The sequence below is a fragment of the Camelus bactrianus genome, chromosome 9 (assembly GCF_048773025.1).
Source record: "Camelus bactrianus isolate YW-2024 breed Bactrian camel chromosome 9, ASM4877302v1, whole genome shotgun sequence".
NCBI lineage: Eukaryota > Metazoa > Chordata > Mammalia > Artiodactyla > Camelidae > Camelus > Camelus bactrianus.
Genome location: NC_133547.1, coordinates 17,037,577 through 17,054,528, shown reverse-complemented (window position 1 = coordinate 17,054,528; position 16,952 = coordinate 17,037,577). Strand labels below are relative to the sequence as shown.

At 47.2% G+C, this 16,952-nt stretch overlaps 2 protein-coding genes across 3 annotated transcripts in view; one reads left to right on the top strand and one right to left on the bottom strand.

Annotated features, from left to right (window-relative positions):
* Positions 1 to 14: 14 nt before the first annotated feature.
* On the top strand, positions 15 to 3,539 carry FAAP24 (FA core complex associated protein 24). 2 transcript variants are annotated; one of them, XM_010950041.3, is made up of 5 exons: positions 15 to 76; positions 386 to 503; positions 625 to 764; positions 927 to 1,079; positions 2,403 to 3,539. In XM_010950041.3, the coding sequence occupies exons 2-5, from the start codon at positions 398 to 400 to the stop codon at positions 2,649 to 2,651; spliced, it is 648 nt and encodes a 215-aa protein (XP_010948343.2). In that variant the 5' UTR covers positions 15 to 76; positions 386 to 397; the 3' UTR covers positions 2,652 to 3,539. The 2 variants fall into 2 exon arrangements, with proteins under 2 accessions (XP_010948343.2, XP_074225946.1); XM_074369845.1 differs by having other exon boundaries at positions 47 to 503.
* Positions 3,540 to 3,541: 2 nt separating this feature from the next.
* The window catches only part of RHPN2 (rhophilin Rho GTPase binding protein 2), a 50,136-nt gene continuing 36,725 nt past the window's right edge, over positions 3,542 to 16,952 (bottom strand). Inside the window, exons 8-15 of the mRNA XM_074369844.1 lie at positions 15,599 to 15,786; positions 15,035 to 15,191; positions 13,385 to 13,504; positions 11,734 to 11,928; positions 10,677 to 10,753; positions 10,190 to 10,336; positions 9,727 to 9,882; positions 3,542 to 4,827 (exon numbers count right to left, since the gene is read on the bottom strand). Of these exons, the coding sequence (XP_074225945.1) occupies positions 4,567 to 4,827; positions 9,727 to 9,882; positions 10,190 to 10,336; positions 10,677 to 10,753; positions 11,734 to 11,928; positions 13,385 to 13,504; positions 15,035 to 15,191; positions 15,599 to 15,786 (1,301 nt within the window). The 3' untranslated portion in view covers positions 3,542 to 4,566. The remainder of the gene's footprint in view (positions 4,828 to 9,726; positions 9,883 to 10,189; positions 10,337 to 10,676; positions 10,754 to 11,733; positions 11,929 to 13,384; positions 13,505 to 15,034; positions 15,192 to 15,598; positions 15,787 to 16,952) is intronic.

Genomic DNA, 16,952 nt, shown 5'->3' with positions numbered 1-16,952 from the left:
CGGGAGAGGCGGAGGGCGGGCAGGATGAAGGACCGGGCGAGAGCGCAGGAAGGAACCCGGAAGTGGCGCGCCGAAGGTAATGTCGCCGGAACCCCTGGGCTGGGGCCGAAGTGGGGCCCCGGCCGGCTCGGCCTCCACCCTGGATTGGACTGAGCCAACACGGCGCGGACCGAGCAGGGGGGTGTCAGGGGCCAGGCAGGTGACGGAAATGAGGGACGCGGCTACCAGGACAGGAATCTCCTTGTTCTTAGCCTTTGGCCGATAATCCAGTCTTTTCAAGAACACTCTTCAGACGGGCTCCTGCCAGAGGCCCGAGCTCGGAGGGGAGTGTGGGGCCTTGTGCCGGAGAGCCTACTCAAGCGCCGTCTTGCATTCCTCTCATTAGATCGAGGCCGCCATGGAAGGGAAAGCCGCTGATGGCACAGGCCCCATGTACGTGCCATTTGGGCACATTGTGGCCAATGAGAAATGGCGCGGATCGCATCTGGCACAAGAAATGCAAGGTCGGTGGGCTTCCTCAACACCAGCCCTCTGTCACCCCACCCCACTTTTAAAAAACGTTTCACCTATTGCCGTCTTTTCACCCAAAGCTCAGGGAACTTATTTTCTTGTCTGTATTTTAAGGGAAAATTAAACTCGTTTTTGAGGATGGCCTGGCACCGGTAGATTTTTACTTGTCTAGCAGATCCTGCATTCTTTATATCACCGAAGCGGATTTGATAGCAGGAAATGGCTACCGAAAGAGACTTGTTCGGGTTAGAAATGTAAGTGCTTAGTTAAAGAAACTGAAAATGAAAATTGACTTCTATCTCTTGGAATAATTTATGTAAAACCATTGGCCATTCCAAGCACTCTTGGATAGCTTCTTCATCTTAAATGGAATTTTGTTACAAAATAGTTTCTTGCCTTTTTTTTTTTTTTTGAAGTCCGGTAAACTTCAAGGGATTGTAGTGGTTGAAAAAACGCAGATGAGTGAACAGTACTTTCCAGCCATGCAGAAATTTACTGTGCTGGATCTTGGGATGGTGTTGCTTCCAGTGGCCAGCCAGATGGAAGCGTCCTGCCTCCTCATCCAGTTAGTAAGTACTGATTCCTACTCCCCAGTAGCTCTGTTTTCTGACTCTTGACTGACCTTCCTGGATCCTTCTCTGGCAGCTACTCTACTGTAGGTGCATTGTGTCAGATTGATCTATATCAGTCTCTGGGTTGGTTTATAAAAACCTTTTTGAGGAATTTAAGTTCAGAAGTGGCTTCTGCAGCCGGCTGAGCTTGCCCTCCACCCTAGACAAGTATATAATAAAGTGAACAAGTTAGACACCTGATTTTGGCCTCCCAGGCTGTGATGACTCCATCATGCATTATTCTGCACTTACACTAGTGACAATGTTAACTCACAGCTGCCCAGCCTCCTCCCCGCATATCTTTTGTTAAGCATCAGTACTTCTGTCTTCAAGTTTATGTGTTGTGTTATTTTTAACACTTGGTGGTTCTCTGGGGAGGGTGTAGTTCAAGTGGTAGAGCGCATGGTTAGCATACACAAAGTCCTGGGTTCAATCCCCAGCACTTCCTCTAAAAACAAATAAATAGATCTAATTACCCACCCCAAATAAATAAAATTAAAAAAAAAACTTGGTGGTTCTCCACTGTTCTCACTGATTATTCAGTGTACTTTTAAAAATACTAATACATGAGCCTTACCTCAGACCAGTTAGAGATCAGAATCTACACAACACTGTAAATCTACTATACTTCAGTTTAAAAAAAAAAAAATCAGAATGTGGGGGCAGGGCCTAGTCATCAGTTATTGTTGTTGTGTTGTTCTAAAATCTCCCCCTCTAATGTGCAGCTAGGGTTGAGAGGCAATTTGAAAAATGCAAGCAGTCCTGCATGGTTCACAGATCCCTCCATCCCCACGGCTGTCCACCACATCCCTTGCCTTACTCTTCCTAACTCCCCTTGCTATGATGCTATTATCTGCCTTCCTGTATCCACCACTAACTGAAGACGGGGTTTTTCCTCCGATAGGCAAGCTTCTTCCAGGTCCTGTATCAAGCTGGTATAGCTGTCATCTAATCCTATACCACTGAAACATTTCTTAGTGGACCACAGGAACATGCTTGAATTCCTCAGTTATGTGTTCATTGATTTTATCCTAAGCTTTCTGAAATCTCAAGTTTTTGTAAATCAATTTTTATCTCTTCCTCCCTGGTGTAGTCACATGGTTCACCTTTCAATAACTCTGCTGATGTCTGAAAAATTATATTCATGGTATATGAAAACATTTGTAGTGATACGTCAAGCTGAACCATCTGGAAAAACTGTATTTCCATAAAACAAATGTTTATGAAAACTGCCAGTCCTCTAGAGGGCACTCATGTGCTTTTCCTTTCATCTTGGTTCAGGTTCAAGAGCAAGCCAAAGAGCCCAGTAAGAACCCTTTGCTCAGAAAGAAACGGGCTCTGATCTCTGAGTCGGCCCTCCTTCGAACTGTGCAGCAGATCCCAGGAGTCGGAAAAGTTAAAGCCCCGCTGCTGCTTCAGAGGTTTCCAAGTCTCCAGCAGCTGAGTAATGCTTCCATCCAAGAACTGGAGCCAGTGGTCGGACAAGCAGTGGCCCAGCACATTCATGCGTTCTTCACCCAGTCCAGGTGACGGCTCTTCTCCCGGCATCTCCTTTACACCACGGACTACAGGATCTTCTCTTGTCTTCACATTAAGAAAAAAGATTTTCTAGTGAAAGATAGTAAGGCCTGAGTGGAACCTGCCAGCTGTCCCGCCCTGCCCCCTGGGCTCAGGCATTTCAGTTAGTGGGCCCCAGGTGGCACTGCCCCCATCCTGCTGGCATGAAGAGGGCTGGTGGGCATCTTTCTAAGGGAGTCGATTTAAATAGGGACTCTCAGATTCAGCAGAAAGCCGGCTTGGGCAGACTTTAATGTATGACCATGACCTATATCACGGAAGGTGGCAGATGTGACCGTCTAAAGGAAACAAACCTACAATGAAGCACTGTGCACCATAAGCCCATTGTTCCTGCTGGCGGAGCCACTGGTTTTCAGGTCTGGTCTTAATACACCTGTGCTTTGAGGGCTGTTGCCAGTGTAAACAAATAATTGTACTGCCTTTCTTCCTTCCTGATAGCTGCACAGTTTGTTTATAGTCAGTGGGCACAGTCTTCTGAACATGGAAAGCTTGGAGTCTAGAGTTCCCATTTTAAGATAAAAAGCCAGTGTCTGTGAGGGAGGGAAGGCATGTGTTTGTAAATGTACAGCCCAACAATGGGCAGGGACACAGGAAAATGGGAGGGGCAGCCGCATCCAGAGAGGAAAGCCAAGGGCTGGGGTCAGAAGGTATAGTAGCCTATTCCAAAAATAAAGATCTTATGTTTTCAAACATACTGAGATAACTTGAAAGCCCTTTAAGTTCTGTTTTGTGAAATGTTAGCCATATCAAAAAATGAAACACAATGAAAAACATTTTGTGCATGAGGGCAAAAATGACTTAAAAGAGGGAATTAAAATGAAATAAAAGTAGAAAACATTAGCTCAGGCAAATGAATGAGTTTATTTAAATATTTATATAAAAGTGGCCCTAAGAGCAGTGGATACACTTTCCCAAATATAGTGGTTTCCCTTTTGATATTACACACTAGAAAACATTTAAGTTCATGCATTCTCAAAATTAGGTATCAATGCTGTTATTTTTTTAAGCTATATAATTTGTACTATGTCAACCGTGAATCTTACCAGAATCACAGTATCATCCAACTTACAGCAAATCAAAAGTCAAATAGAGCTCTAAACTTGAATCATTTACATCTTGACCTTTTAAAATGTTTTTAACTCTTCTTAAAGACTCTTAAAATACAGTTACGTACTTTCTACTTTAAACAAAATGAATGTTTTGAGTATCAAACAGTATATTATCTACCTTGTAGACAGCATCTTCATCTAACACTGCCACTGTGTTAGCGACTTTTTAATGACATAAAGTTGGGGAAATGGTTTTTTATCTAATTAGCCACAACAAATTTGGCACTAGGCTTTATCTGGAAATAGCATTATATTATCTAGAAGTAATAGTAAAATCTTGTTGTTTTAGGTTAACGAATTTCCCCTGGGGAAACATCCCTTTGGAACAGTTTTTAGTAACACTAATCTGTCATTATAGTCCCTTGGCTTGCGTTAATTTGGGGTCATCTGAATTCTGAGTCAAGAAATTATCTATTATCCAAGCCTGGAAAGTTACAAACAGGACCAATACAGGTAGTCCAAATTTAACTCTGATAGTAAGTGACTAAAAGTCATTAAAAACAGCCATACTTTCAAAGTTATCCTATTTACAGTACCTTATGTAATAAATAACTTGTAGCAATGTGGTGAGACTCGCCAAATAAGTTTGTTTTCCGCAAATATCTAGAGGTTTCTTGTTACTTTCACTCATAAAGACATATCAGTTGTAGGTCTACACTGTGAGAAAATGGGATTTGAGACTATTTAGAAATTTTCCTTTAAGGCACAGATGCGGAGGCCCAGTCTGCACTGGAAACGTCCTAGTTTCCTCACATTAATTAGTACAAGGAGCTGTCGCTGTTGAGAAGGCTGAATGGAGACGGGAGCTTCTTCTTGACCGGAGGCCCCGGGACCCCGACCGACGGGAGGCACAGGGTGCTCACCGACTTCTGTCTGTTCTTGTTGATACTCCAGCTCAAAAATGAACGCTTTTTTGAGACTTTCTTGTTTTTATCCGTTTTATCATCGTCATCTATGGCTAAGCAGATCATGGAGTAGGTTTTCTGCATTCCCACCGAGAATGTGGCACACTTACTGTGCTGCACATGGAAAAGGAAGGAGAAGGGTGTTAGAAATCCTCAAAGATGTCCAAGAAATGACTGCCAAGTTTTCAGATTCCCATTCCACGCTTACAGCATCCTTTTTAAAACTCAGTTGGTATAATTCCGAAACTCGGTGACTAACGCTTGTAGGATTAGGTTCTTAAAAACAAGGACAGTTTTTAAGAAATGTGCTCAGTAGTCGTGATTTAGGCTAATGACCACTGTCGACTTTTTAAGGTTATATTTATTATTTATATTTGAAAAAGTAATACATACTTATGGTCAGTAATACGAAAATGCATAAGGTGAACAGGAGGTGTCTCTCCCAGCCCAGCTTTCAGGTCATTCCCCTGAGGTCACCACTGTCTGTTACACTTTAGAGATAACGTCCATACACAGGTATTGATGTGGTGCAGAAGCATGCTGCACCATTTGTCTTTCCTTAAGAATCACATACACACTGGTCTGCACCCTGCTTTCTCCGCTTAACATATCCTGGATTTCAGCCCCTACCGATAGGTAGAGGTCAACTTCACTCTCTTTAAAGACAGTACAGAATCTATGGTGTCGATGTGATTAACTTTTCCCCATTTTAAAAATTGGTGAAATATACATAAAATTGACCATTAACCATTATTTAACTGTAGTTCAGTGGTATTAAGTACATTCACATTGTTGTGTAACCATCACCGTCATCCACCTGCAGAACTTTTCCGTCTTCCCCAAATGAACTCCATACCCACCAACCACTACCATGAACTTTTAAAGGATCGTGTCGGAGTTAAATAGGAAATGTGAAGGAGGCTGCTTTCTAAACACTTCCACATAAGTTATCACCTGCTTCTAAGGTGTGCCTAACATTGAGATTACTTTGCTCACCAAATGTTTACTGACCATCTACCATGTGCCAGGCACTGAAATCAGGCCATATATATAAGTATGCATGCACTATATCGAAAGTGGTTGGGCACATTGTTCACAATATAAATCCAGGAGGGGAATTTGGGTGATGCAGCAATAAAGGAGGGGTATTCACTGTAAAATGTCCCTCTTGAGTTTGGCCCCTCTGGATGAAGTTGCCTCTCATTTTTCTATAAAACTGCCCATTAATCCCACCATGCTCTACCTGACACACATGCTATTATTAAAAACAATAATAAAGCAAACAGTCCTGGAGGTAGATTTGATGCCTGCAAACATTTTTCGACTTTAACCTGCTTAGTGTCCATTATGCATCGTTATAACCACTCCCTTATAAATACCCTCGATTCTCTTCCACCAGCAACTGTAAACCAGGAAATGTCAACTCTATCCTCTGTCTCCCCCAAACCTGCATCCAAACAGCCGCACATTCCTGGAGGATATCTACCAAGCCGACTGGCTTCCCTTGAAATTCTAATGCCGACCCCAAACCTCTACAAGGCACCTCATTACCTGGGGCTCCTACATTTCCCTAGTAACTTTATTCCTTTTCTCCTACATTCCTTCTCTCAAGCCCCTCACGTGCCCTCCTGATACCCTTGCTTTATACAGTCGTCCCCTGATGTCCACGCGGAAGGGTTCCAACATGCCCGGCAGATGCCAAAAGCCATGGATGCTCAAATGCATCATATAAAATGATCCACAGTTCATTGAACCCAAGAATGCAGAACCCGTGGGCACGGAGGGCCAACTGTACTTACCTACATCTGTCTCCAAAGACATGCCCTCCCATGTGCCTGGATCTCATGCCCTCTCTCCTCCAGGTATCCCCTCCTTTCTATGCTCCTGTCTCCCAAACCTTTCCCATCAGCACACAAGCTCACGGTGCTATCGACACACACCTTTGAAAAGCGTTCTTTTCCTCTATGTCCCCCCTCCCAGCTACCAGGGCAATGTCTCTGCTCCCTTCCTCCCATTCACTTTTTTTCCTGTCCTCATCCAGCATGCTCCCCACTGTCCACTCCCCAAATCTTACTGGGGCGCCTCTCGAACTCTCAGAGCTCTGTGGGAGCACAGCTGGAAACCACTGCACTAGTCTGAGTCTCAGATAATACAGGTGAGAACAATGAGGACTAAGGAGGGTATTAACCTGCTAAAGGTCACACAGCTTGTTAAAAGCAGACAGGGCCTGATTCCAGGTCTTTGATCCCAAGCCTGGGATTCTTGCCACTACACCAGGAGTCATCAAAATGGGCTCCATGGGAAAAAAAAAGGGGGGAGCTCCAGGGTAAGCACTAGGGTTCCCCACCATCATCCAGAGAGAGCTGGGTAGAAGGCAACCGATTTCAGCCACAGCACTGGACTTTATCGTTCCCATTGTTTACAGAAAAGGCTCGGCAGTTAAAAACAGCGCTCGTCTGTCATTATCTGAAGTCCACGCTGGGTGAAAAGGATAACCACATCATGGCGATGACTATTACAACACCTGTTATGAACTGAAATGTGTCCCCGGCTCCGCACAGTTTCCTCCATTTTCCTGAGCAGTTCCCTGACGCCCAAGGTCACAGAACTGGTGAAAGCTAGGATTCAAACGCAGGCAGTCTGAGTACAGAATCCTGGCTCTAACCTCTACATCAGATTCTTGGTTGGCCTGGTTCAAAGGTGTGACGGGGCTAACAGAGAAGCCTTTCAGTCTCTTTTCAGGGGCAGGGCTGCTCTCTCAGCCGCACGTCCTCTGGCTGCGCCTCTACTCCAGCGCCTCAGGCCAGACAGAGCCCAGCACTTTTATTTACCCTCCTCTGAGACAAACTTCTTTTGTTTCTGGTGGGGGCCTTGATCACTAGCCCAGTAAATCTATGGATCCCACCCCTAAAAGTGGGCATTCCTCACGATCCCTTCCCCCAGGATGCTCTGTGCATTCCCTGACTTCTTTATCTTTTTTAAATTGAGATGTAATTCACGAACCTAAAATTCACTATTTTAATACAATCCAGTGATTTTTAGTATAGTCAGAGCTGTGTGTCTGCCACCACTATGAATGTCAGAACATTCCCACCCACCCCCTTCTCCTCAAAGAGAAACCTTGTACCCACCAGCAGTTCCTCCCCGTTCCCCAACAAACACTAATCTACATTCTGTTTCTATGGAGTTGCCCATTCTGGACATTTCTTACCAAGGCAATCACACAATCACTCACTTTCCAACCCTCTCTAGTCTGACTTCTGTTGCCATTTCTCCAGGAAAAGTGTCTTTTTGTCCTGCTGCCAAATATATGAGACACGGCTCTGCTTCCCTCATTCTCCACCTCTCAGCTGTGTTCATTGCAACCACTGCTCCCTCCAGGCAGGATTCTCTCTTGTTCTCAGCAGCTCCTTTTTATCCTACCTGTCTGAACTCTCCTTCGCTCCAACTGCTCTTCTAACTGAACTCCAGATGCTTGCAGCATCTCAGGGTTCAGTCCTCGGCCCTCAGCCCCTTGAGGGTCATTTCATTTAGTATCTTACAGCTTTAAATGCCATCTCTATGCTGATGATCCTCAAATATTTATTTCTAGCTCTGACTTCTCCCTTGAACTGAAGATTTGAACACCCAGCTGCCTGCTTTACACTAACATCTGGATGTCTGACGGCACATGAAACATTCAGAGCACAACACGTGTTTTCTCTCTCCTCTGCCTCCCTCACCCCCGCCCCGTTTCCCTTCATTATGAAAAGTGATGCAGTTGTTCAAGCCCCAAACTGAGGAGTCCTCTCTCTTTCCACCATCTTTTTTACACAAATCATCTACAAATCCCTGTTGGCTGTCTACCTCGAAAATATGTCTCAGGTGCCCCCCCCCCACCTCCACCGTCACCCCCTAGTGTTAAGCTGCTAACATCACGGGCCTGGATGACAGCCACAGCCAGTTCACTCTGCAACCACCCAGCCAGCCTCCAGGCAGCTAGACATCCTTCCAAATAAACCATCACACCATATCACTCCCCTTCTTAAAAGGTTCAGTGGCTTTCAAACTCCCCCCACGGCCAGTGAGGCCCTGCCTCCCTCCCACCTCACTTCTGGCCACCCTTGCCCTTGTCATGATGCTACAGCTCAAAGCCCTTCTTTTTGTTCCTCCAGCAGGTGAGGCTCACTCCTGCCACAGGGTCTCGGCACCTGTTGGTGCCCTCTGCCCACAAGCTGTTCTTGTACCTCTTTCAAATGGCTGGTTCCTCCTCATCGCTCAAGTCTCAGTACAAGCCCTGCCCAGGCCTCTCCCACCCCCAGTCATTCCAGCCTGTTACACGTCTTACTTCCTTTACAGCACTTATCAAAACCACAATCCCTTATTTGCTTATTTAGTGCCAGCTTTGTGGGGGCAGGGACCTTAGCTGTTGAGTTCCAGCAGTAGCTCCAACACCTAAGGAGGGCCTGGCACACAGTTGATAGTCAATCAATATTTGTTGAATGAATACATGAACTGTTGCAGAGGGAAGCGTCCAAGGTCCATAATTAAATGCGGCAAGGGCGGAAGAGTGTGTATGGGACGATTCCTCCCACTTGGGGAAACGGGGATGTGACACTGCACTGCACAGGGACTTGCCCCGGCTCAGACACTCCCCAAGATCTCACAGGAAACCGCTAACACCGTCTCTGATGTGCAGAGAGGGTCTTCCCACATCATCTTCAGCCCTTCTGTACCATCTGTGTATGTATTTTTTTAACCATGAGTATGTACTACTTTTGTAACTAAAAAGAATTAAATCAGAAAAAATAAATCAATGGATTCTTTTATCTACAGGATTTTGAAAAAGTTTTCCAAATGATCTCTCTGACCCAAGGTGAGAACATCCCAGTGATGTTAAGAGTTCAGTCACTTGTGACCTGTCACAGATGCAGACAGGAGGCAGCGGTCCCCATAAGGACCACTAGGGCTGGACTCACGCTGATGCCACTCCACGCCCCTATTTACTGCCAGGGGAGGGGCATGGGCACTCACCATGGACGACATGGAGTCCAGGAGGCTCACGACCTTCATCTCAATGCCATTCTCGCCAAAGCTCTTCAGCAATTTCATCACTTCACTCAGTGTCAGCCACTTACAATCCACGTTTTGAATGGAAATAATATAATCCCCTTCCCTGGCACCTGCCTCCTATAAAAGTGTGGTTTAAACAAAGGTCAATGTTCTATTCATTCAAATCCCCGAGGCAGTTCCCAAGTTCATTAACAAAATACTAATCTGCATGAGTTTACTTCAAGAAGGCAAAAATTAATCTTTTTCTCTTTTGGAAAGAAAAGGCATGAGAGGCTTTTTACATAAAGCCAGGCCTTTCACAGAGAGGAACCCTAAATTCATTCACCCAGATCTGTTTGGGCAGCTTTCTGTGTACTCTACCATTTCAGCTGCCTGCAAAGATGCCAGTGAGTTTTGCTCCCAGGCTAGAAGGGTCCACACTTACCGCAGCAGAGCTGGATGGATCCAGGAAGTGGACTTGAACTGGGGAGTTCCCTCTCAGGGTGAACCCCAAGTCCCCTCCCTCTGCAGTGAAGTGAATGTTTCGAGGAGGCGTCCATCTCTTGTTAGCCGAGAACACAGATAAAGGGCCCTGTGGAACACAGTGTCATTAGGTGTAGGATCTGAAGGCTGAATCGAGCACTTGAAAACTAAAGGAAATGTGGCCTCGTTGTGCTTACAGATTTCATTTGGCCCTGCTCAGAGACCAATGACACTGTCTGGGACAACACATGCACAGCAAGTCATACAAGAACATTTTCTCTAAAAGATGCAATATACTTAAAGTTCTTTATAAAATTATATTAATTAAAGTCATATCACATCTCTAATTTAAAAAATTTAGAACACCTAAAAATAGCCTTTTACCACCTTGCAACTTATTAAAAAAAAATTGTCCCCTCATGTCATTATGAAATAAATGTTCGACATACCAGCTTTTGGAAGAAGTCCGTCACTGTCACTTTGGAGAACTGGGGCAGTATAATTTCAACCTCTTTCTCAGCTTTAGCTGGAAAAGATTAAAAGTGAAGGCGCAAATGTTTCTGTCACTGAAAGTTGTCCTTGAAAACTCAGGTCTAAGTCCATTTGGGTACCTACCATAAACCATACCCTGCCCTGGGGCTGGGACACAGCAGTGACAATGAGACAAACTGCCTGCCTTTAAGGAGCATATTTATATTCTAGTGGACGTCCTCTGGCACTCATGAAATCCTACCGAGAAGTGACCTACGTTTCAGGTGTGGCTGTTAGGGAAGTAGCATGCTTTCAGCACAAAGTTCTGGGTTGGAGGGGAGGGTATAGCTCAGTGGTAGAGTGCGTGCCTAGCGTGCACGAGGTCCTGGGTTCAGTCCCCAGGACCCCCATCAAAAATAAATAAATAAACCGAATCCCCACCCCACCCCACCAAGGGAAAAAGAAATGTTGGTGCCGATGAAAGATGGAGCAGGATGAAGGATGCAGTTGGCTTTCAAACCATGGAGCCAGAGGTGAAAGACAGAGAGCCAAGCACAGTTTCCCAGAAGGCAGGTGATCTGGGGGAGGGGTGGGTAGTGCAGGAAAAGCCTCAAGGCGAAAGGCAGTTCCAGGGGTCTCCTGACAAGCGGTGATGGCTGGAACCCCAAAGGAGGTTGTGAGACTTTCAGGAAAGGGAATTAGAGGAAGCAAACCAGGGAGAGGAGACCCTCAAGAATGCCAGGAAGGGTGGGGGGACCCTGGGCAAGACAGCAAAAAGGGTGGAGGGAAGTGGGAGTAGAACTGGGGCGGCAGGGCCCCAACCCCACAGGAGGGTGTTACGGGGCAGGAGGCGGTCAGCTGCCACCAAGGGGTTGACGAGGACAAAGATCATAATGAAGGTCCTGGATCTGGCAATGAGGAGGTGACAAGTCCAGGGCAAGAGCAGCACGTGGCCCCGTCCCAGGGCCCGGCACACAGTGAGCAAATGAGAGCCAAGGGCACTCTGCACCTGGCCCCGGCACCCAGGCCACTCACAGATGATGCTGGGGGCGTCCATCAAGTCCAGCAGGTCATCGTCCTCGCGAAGCTGAGTGTACTTGAGCTGGGACCGCTGGTGCGCCGCGGACAGCACCTCTGGCAGCACCTCGATGTTCCGGAGTTTCTTGCACAGGCTTGCCTCTCTCATGGACTCCTCGTGGTGGGTGATGGCTCTGCACAGGTGTGCCTTGCCTGCCCACAGAAAATCAACACCATGGGACACCCGTCATGAACTGCAACGGGAGTACCTCAAGGAGAGCCCGAGTGCCCAAGGGTTAGCCCAGAAAGTGGACGTTCTCTTTCCTGAAGAATCTGCCTGGATGGCTCCAGTCCCTCTTAAATGCATGTGCAATGTGCTCACCTGTGTCTATAATACATTCATTCAGCAAACATTTACCGAATGTTCAAGGCACTACAGATAAAGCAGTGAAGAAAAACCAGCCTCTGCATTCATGGAGTTTGCATGCTAGTAGTTGAAGACAGATAATTCACAAGCAAAGAAACAGGTGATGGCTCATGTGGCAATAAAGTTCTGGAGAAAAATGAAGCAGGGTAGGCAGACATGGCATGAGAGGATGGGGAAAGGGGAGTTGCCTTGCTATGGTGGGTGATCAGAAAAAGCTCTTTTGAAAGGTAATTTTTAAGCAGAGCCCTGAAGTAAAGGAGCAGTCATGAGGATATCAGACAGAGAGCATTCCTAGAAGAACAGCAGCAAGTGCAAAGGCCCTGGGGCAGGAACCTGCCCGAGTGGACAACAAAGAGTTGGGAGTTCAGCTACAGGGAGTGAGGGCTGGAGAGAAGGGTAGGCAATGAGGCCAGAGAGGAGCAAGGGCCAGACCATGTTCAACCACAGAAGTGCAGGTGAGGACTTCTGCTCCTTCTAGGTGAGATGGGAGTCCACAAGGGCTTCCGGCAAAAAGCTGGGCAAGCCATGCAGCCTCTCTGGGCCTCCGTTTCCTTAAATGAAAAACGGGGATCATACCGTATGTATCTCTTAGGGTTGTGTGAGGTTTAAGTGAGTCAAGGTTTGTTAAGAAAGCACTACATAAGCATAGCTTGGATCAGGTGGTAGGTAAGAAGTGGTCAGATTTGGGATGTGTTTTCCCAAATCTGCTGATCAAATAGCGGGTGAGAAAGAAAGATGTGGGCAGAGAGTGAGTCCAAAGTTGCTGGCCTGCACACCTAGAGCAATGGATTTACCACCACTGAGATGGGGAAACTGTGTGGGGTCGGGGGCAGGTTTGGGTGGTGGAAGAATTCAGGTTTTCACATGGAAAGAGATACTCACTCTGAGACTTGTTAGAGACCAAGCCAGGACAATTTATGACCAGGTATGGCATAAGAAATGTGTCCTTCCAGATTAGGATGACCAAGGACCGTCCCCTGGACCACTAGGGTGCTGGAAGACTGCCAAAGCTCTGGCTTGACCATGGGAGGCCTGGTCCTCAGGGGACCTGTGAGGACACAGCCTTGGAAGCCAGCTGAGGCTAGAGGACTACGCCTCAGGGTATCTGAATCCAGAGTGGCCACAATGACTCAGGAAGCCCTACTCTCAGGGCCCTACCCTGGGGACCTGTCTGAGGGTGTCCATGAGCAGGCGCTGCTGGGCATCAGATGGGGCACAGGGAGCAGGAGAGCCGACACGCACCCAGCTGTTGGCGCTGGTGAATGTTTTTCAGCGTGGCCAAGGGTGTCAGTCCCTCTGGCATGTGGTCATAGAGCTCGGACAGGCACTTCTCCTGGTGGTCCTCATCTGTGCCAGGCTTCACTGCAATGAGAACCACAGGATACAGCCCTTCTGGGCTCTGGAGACAGCACCACAGACCCACTCAGAGATCCCTCTTTCAATCACATCCGGTTCCCTTCTCCAGCTCTGCAAGGCACGTGGGATAACGGGTCTCCTGTCCATCCCTAGGCACCCCAAGGCAATCCAGCCCACAGGTCTCTGTGCACGGGGCCTGCCACACGCTAGGGGCTCACAATTTGGCTCTGAGTCCTCACTCTCGACCTCCTCCAAGTCACCCATCCCATGAACCTCCAGGCACAGACCTGCTTCAAGCCTCTGGTGGCCTCTGTGCCTGCACCCTCCCTGGCATGTGTGCCCTTAACCTCACCAAACCACCCAACACTTCCAGTCTCCATTCCAGGGCTCACTCAGATCGTGTTCTCATTCTAGCCGTCCTTTCCCTGCCTGTTCAGCTGGAACAGTCCTCCTCAGAGTTCCAAGTCCAACTCAAGTGGCACCACCTCTGAGGAACCATCTATGACTACACCAAGGACTCCAACTGCTGCCTTATTAGTGTTCCTGTCACAATGACTGAAGCGCTATGTTTCCACTGGTTTTCATGACTCGTCCCGCCTAATAGATTATATGACATTACCAGCAGCAGCTAACACCCTCAGAGAGTCCATTACATACAAGGCACTGTCTTGCTTCACATACAGGCACTTAGTTTTCACAACAGCCTATGAGATTGGCTCTATTCACACCCCCATTTTACAGATGAGAAAACGGAGGCACAGAACAGCTATGTAACTTACCCAAGATCCCACAGCCAGTAAATGGCAGGGCTGACATATGACCCCAGGCAGTCTGGCCCCAGAGGTTATCCTTTTCGTTACTCTAAGGGCTGCCTTGATTAGCACTAATTGCCAACAAAAGTGCCACCCAACCTCAGATTAGAACCAAGATGAAGGTGAGGAGAGTGAGGCACTCACTTCAGGCTGAAAGTTTAAGGGGTGCCCCAAACTCAGCAATATTTTAATGCAATCTTCTAAATATCAAAACTAGTGCAAAAATATTCATGATGAACAAATCATCAAAATTTCTTTTTGCTTCAGGCTCCGGTGTGACTCAGGACAGCACTGTTATGAATCTGTGTCTTCATTTAAAATTTCAATCACTGTGGATTTTTTTTTTTTTTTGCATTAGTTTTTATTCATTGACAATTATTATGTTAAAGTATTGTCTCGGCTGCTAAGTTTATGGGCATTCCCTTAGGTTTGGTGCCTGAGTCGAATGCCTCACTGGTCCTAGATTCCAAGTGAAACGTCTTCCTCGTCAAGCTGTCTGCTCCAACCCAGGCACAATTAACACTACCGCTCTTCCTCCAACAGCAGTAATGCATAACCCCTAATCCCACTCTGTGTGACAGTCACTAGGCCAACGTGTAACTCCCACCCTAAGCCCCCATGCTGTGAGCATCTCGAGGACAGGCAGACAGCTCTCAGAATCGCCCAGAGGCAGCAAAACTGCAATCCTGACCAGAGCCCAGCGCCCTGAGCAGCCAAGCCTTACGCTGGTGGTCGACGAGGAGGGTGGCTGCAAAGTAGTGGGCGAGGGCTTCATAGTGGTGGGCCTTCACGCAGGCCAGGCTGGCCCAGGAGTAGGGGATGTTCTCCTTCACTGGCTCCTGGTTCATGGCTGTGTGCAGCTGCCGATAGACCTCTCCCACCTAAAACAGAAGGAACACTGGCAAGGGGGAGCCTGGCACAGGGCCCTTCACATCCCCAGGCTGCAGAAAAAGAGCCCTTTCTTCTATGCAGCAGCCCCTGCCAGAGGCCACTCTGCAATCTGGGAGCCACTCCAAGGGCTCCTAGTGCTGTCTGTGTCAGAGTGAACAGGGAGATCAGGCCACCGTCATTATGCTGGTTTTTAGGCTAAGCTGCAGATGGAAGCAGTGATCCGTATCTGAAACGCCATTATTTGCCAAGAAAATGCAAGCCGGCACTCTGGCCAGCCGGGGCGGGCACGCTGCCCAGGTCACGGGCAAGCTGCCGTGGGAAGTCCCCACTGCTTCCAGTGGGCCCACACCAGTGCACCTCGCCCACCCCGCGAGTCACAGGAACCAGCGGGGCTTACCTTGGCAGCCTCCTGAGCCACCTTCACCAGCATGAAGAACTCGTTCTGGATCCCGGGAAGGCAGACTTTCTCAAACGTGCATTCGTGGGCTTGTGCGAGCATCATTTTGACCAGCACACTGAGCATGGCGGGACTCATGTCGTAACTCGGAGTGTGAGTGAACGTCTCTTTCAGGTAGTTTAAGACTCCTACAAGTGGGAAGGTTTTGCACGTTAGTTGGGGATCAGATTTATTCCACCATGCTGCTAAGGAGTATCGAAAACAACAGAAGCAAAAATATAAAACTGGTGTCATGAAGCATCTCTAAATAAAAAAAATCTGAATATCAATTACCATAAGATCCAGCAATTCCTCTCCCAGGTATAACCCGGCAGAGTTGAAATGCAGAGACTTAAAGGGATACTTGTACAGGAATGCTCATGGCGGCATTATTCCCCAAAGCCAAAAAAACAATTCAAATGTCCATCAACAGATATGCGGATAAACAAAATGTGGTACATACGTACAATGGAATATTTTCAGCCTTGAAAAGGCAGTTCTGACACATGCTACAACATGAATGAAGACACTACGCTAAGTGAAATAAGCCAAATACTGTATGATTCTACTGAGATGAAGTGTCTGGAATAGTAAAAATTCATAGAGTCAGGAAGCAGCATGGTGTTTCCCAGGCACTGGAGGGAGGAGGGAATGGAGAGTTAGTGTTCAATAGGCACAGAGTTCCAGTGCGGGATGATGAGAAAGTTCTGGAGACGGATAGTTGCACAACAATGTGAATATACTTATGCCAATGAGCGGTGCTCTAAAAAAGGGTTTAAATGGCAATTTTGTTCTGCGTGTTTTACCATGGTTAGAAAACAAAAACCCAATTCTCCTCCAAAACATTTATATCTGTATCAGGCAGGGAAACCAGCCTGCTACCCGTCCATTCCTGTCTCACCTGGGACACTTGTGAGAAATTCCACACGTGACTAGGCATTTGACGGAGGTGAAAGCAGAGGGCAGGCAGACAGGAGGACTGAAGGGCTCTCAGTGGGGACACACTCACATTTAACCCCTGGGTCATTGAGAAATCCAGAGCTTCTCCCCCAGGACCTCAAGAAGGATCAACTCAGCCACTCCAGCAGAAATTTTCATGCTGTAGACCTCGGCTGACTTTTTTAGATGTTAGAAAACTGTCACAGCATTAACCAACAATGAACCTGGAGCTGAAATAAAATCTCCAGCACGAATCCCATCTAACTGGTTCCTCTGGTTCGGCTGCAAACCATAAACTGCCCTGCAGAAGGATGGCAGCGGCTGCGGGCAGGTTCCTCCCCTCTGGGATCCACTCCTAGTCTCTTCTCAAGCTTCA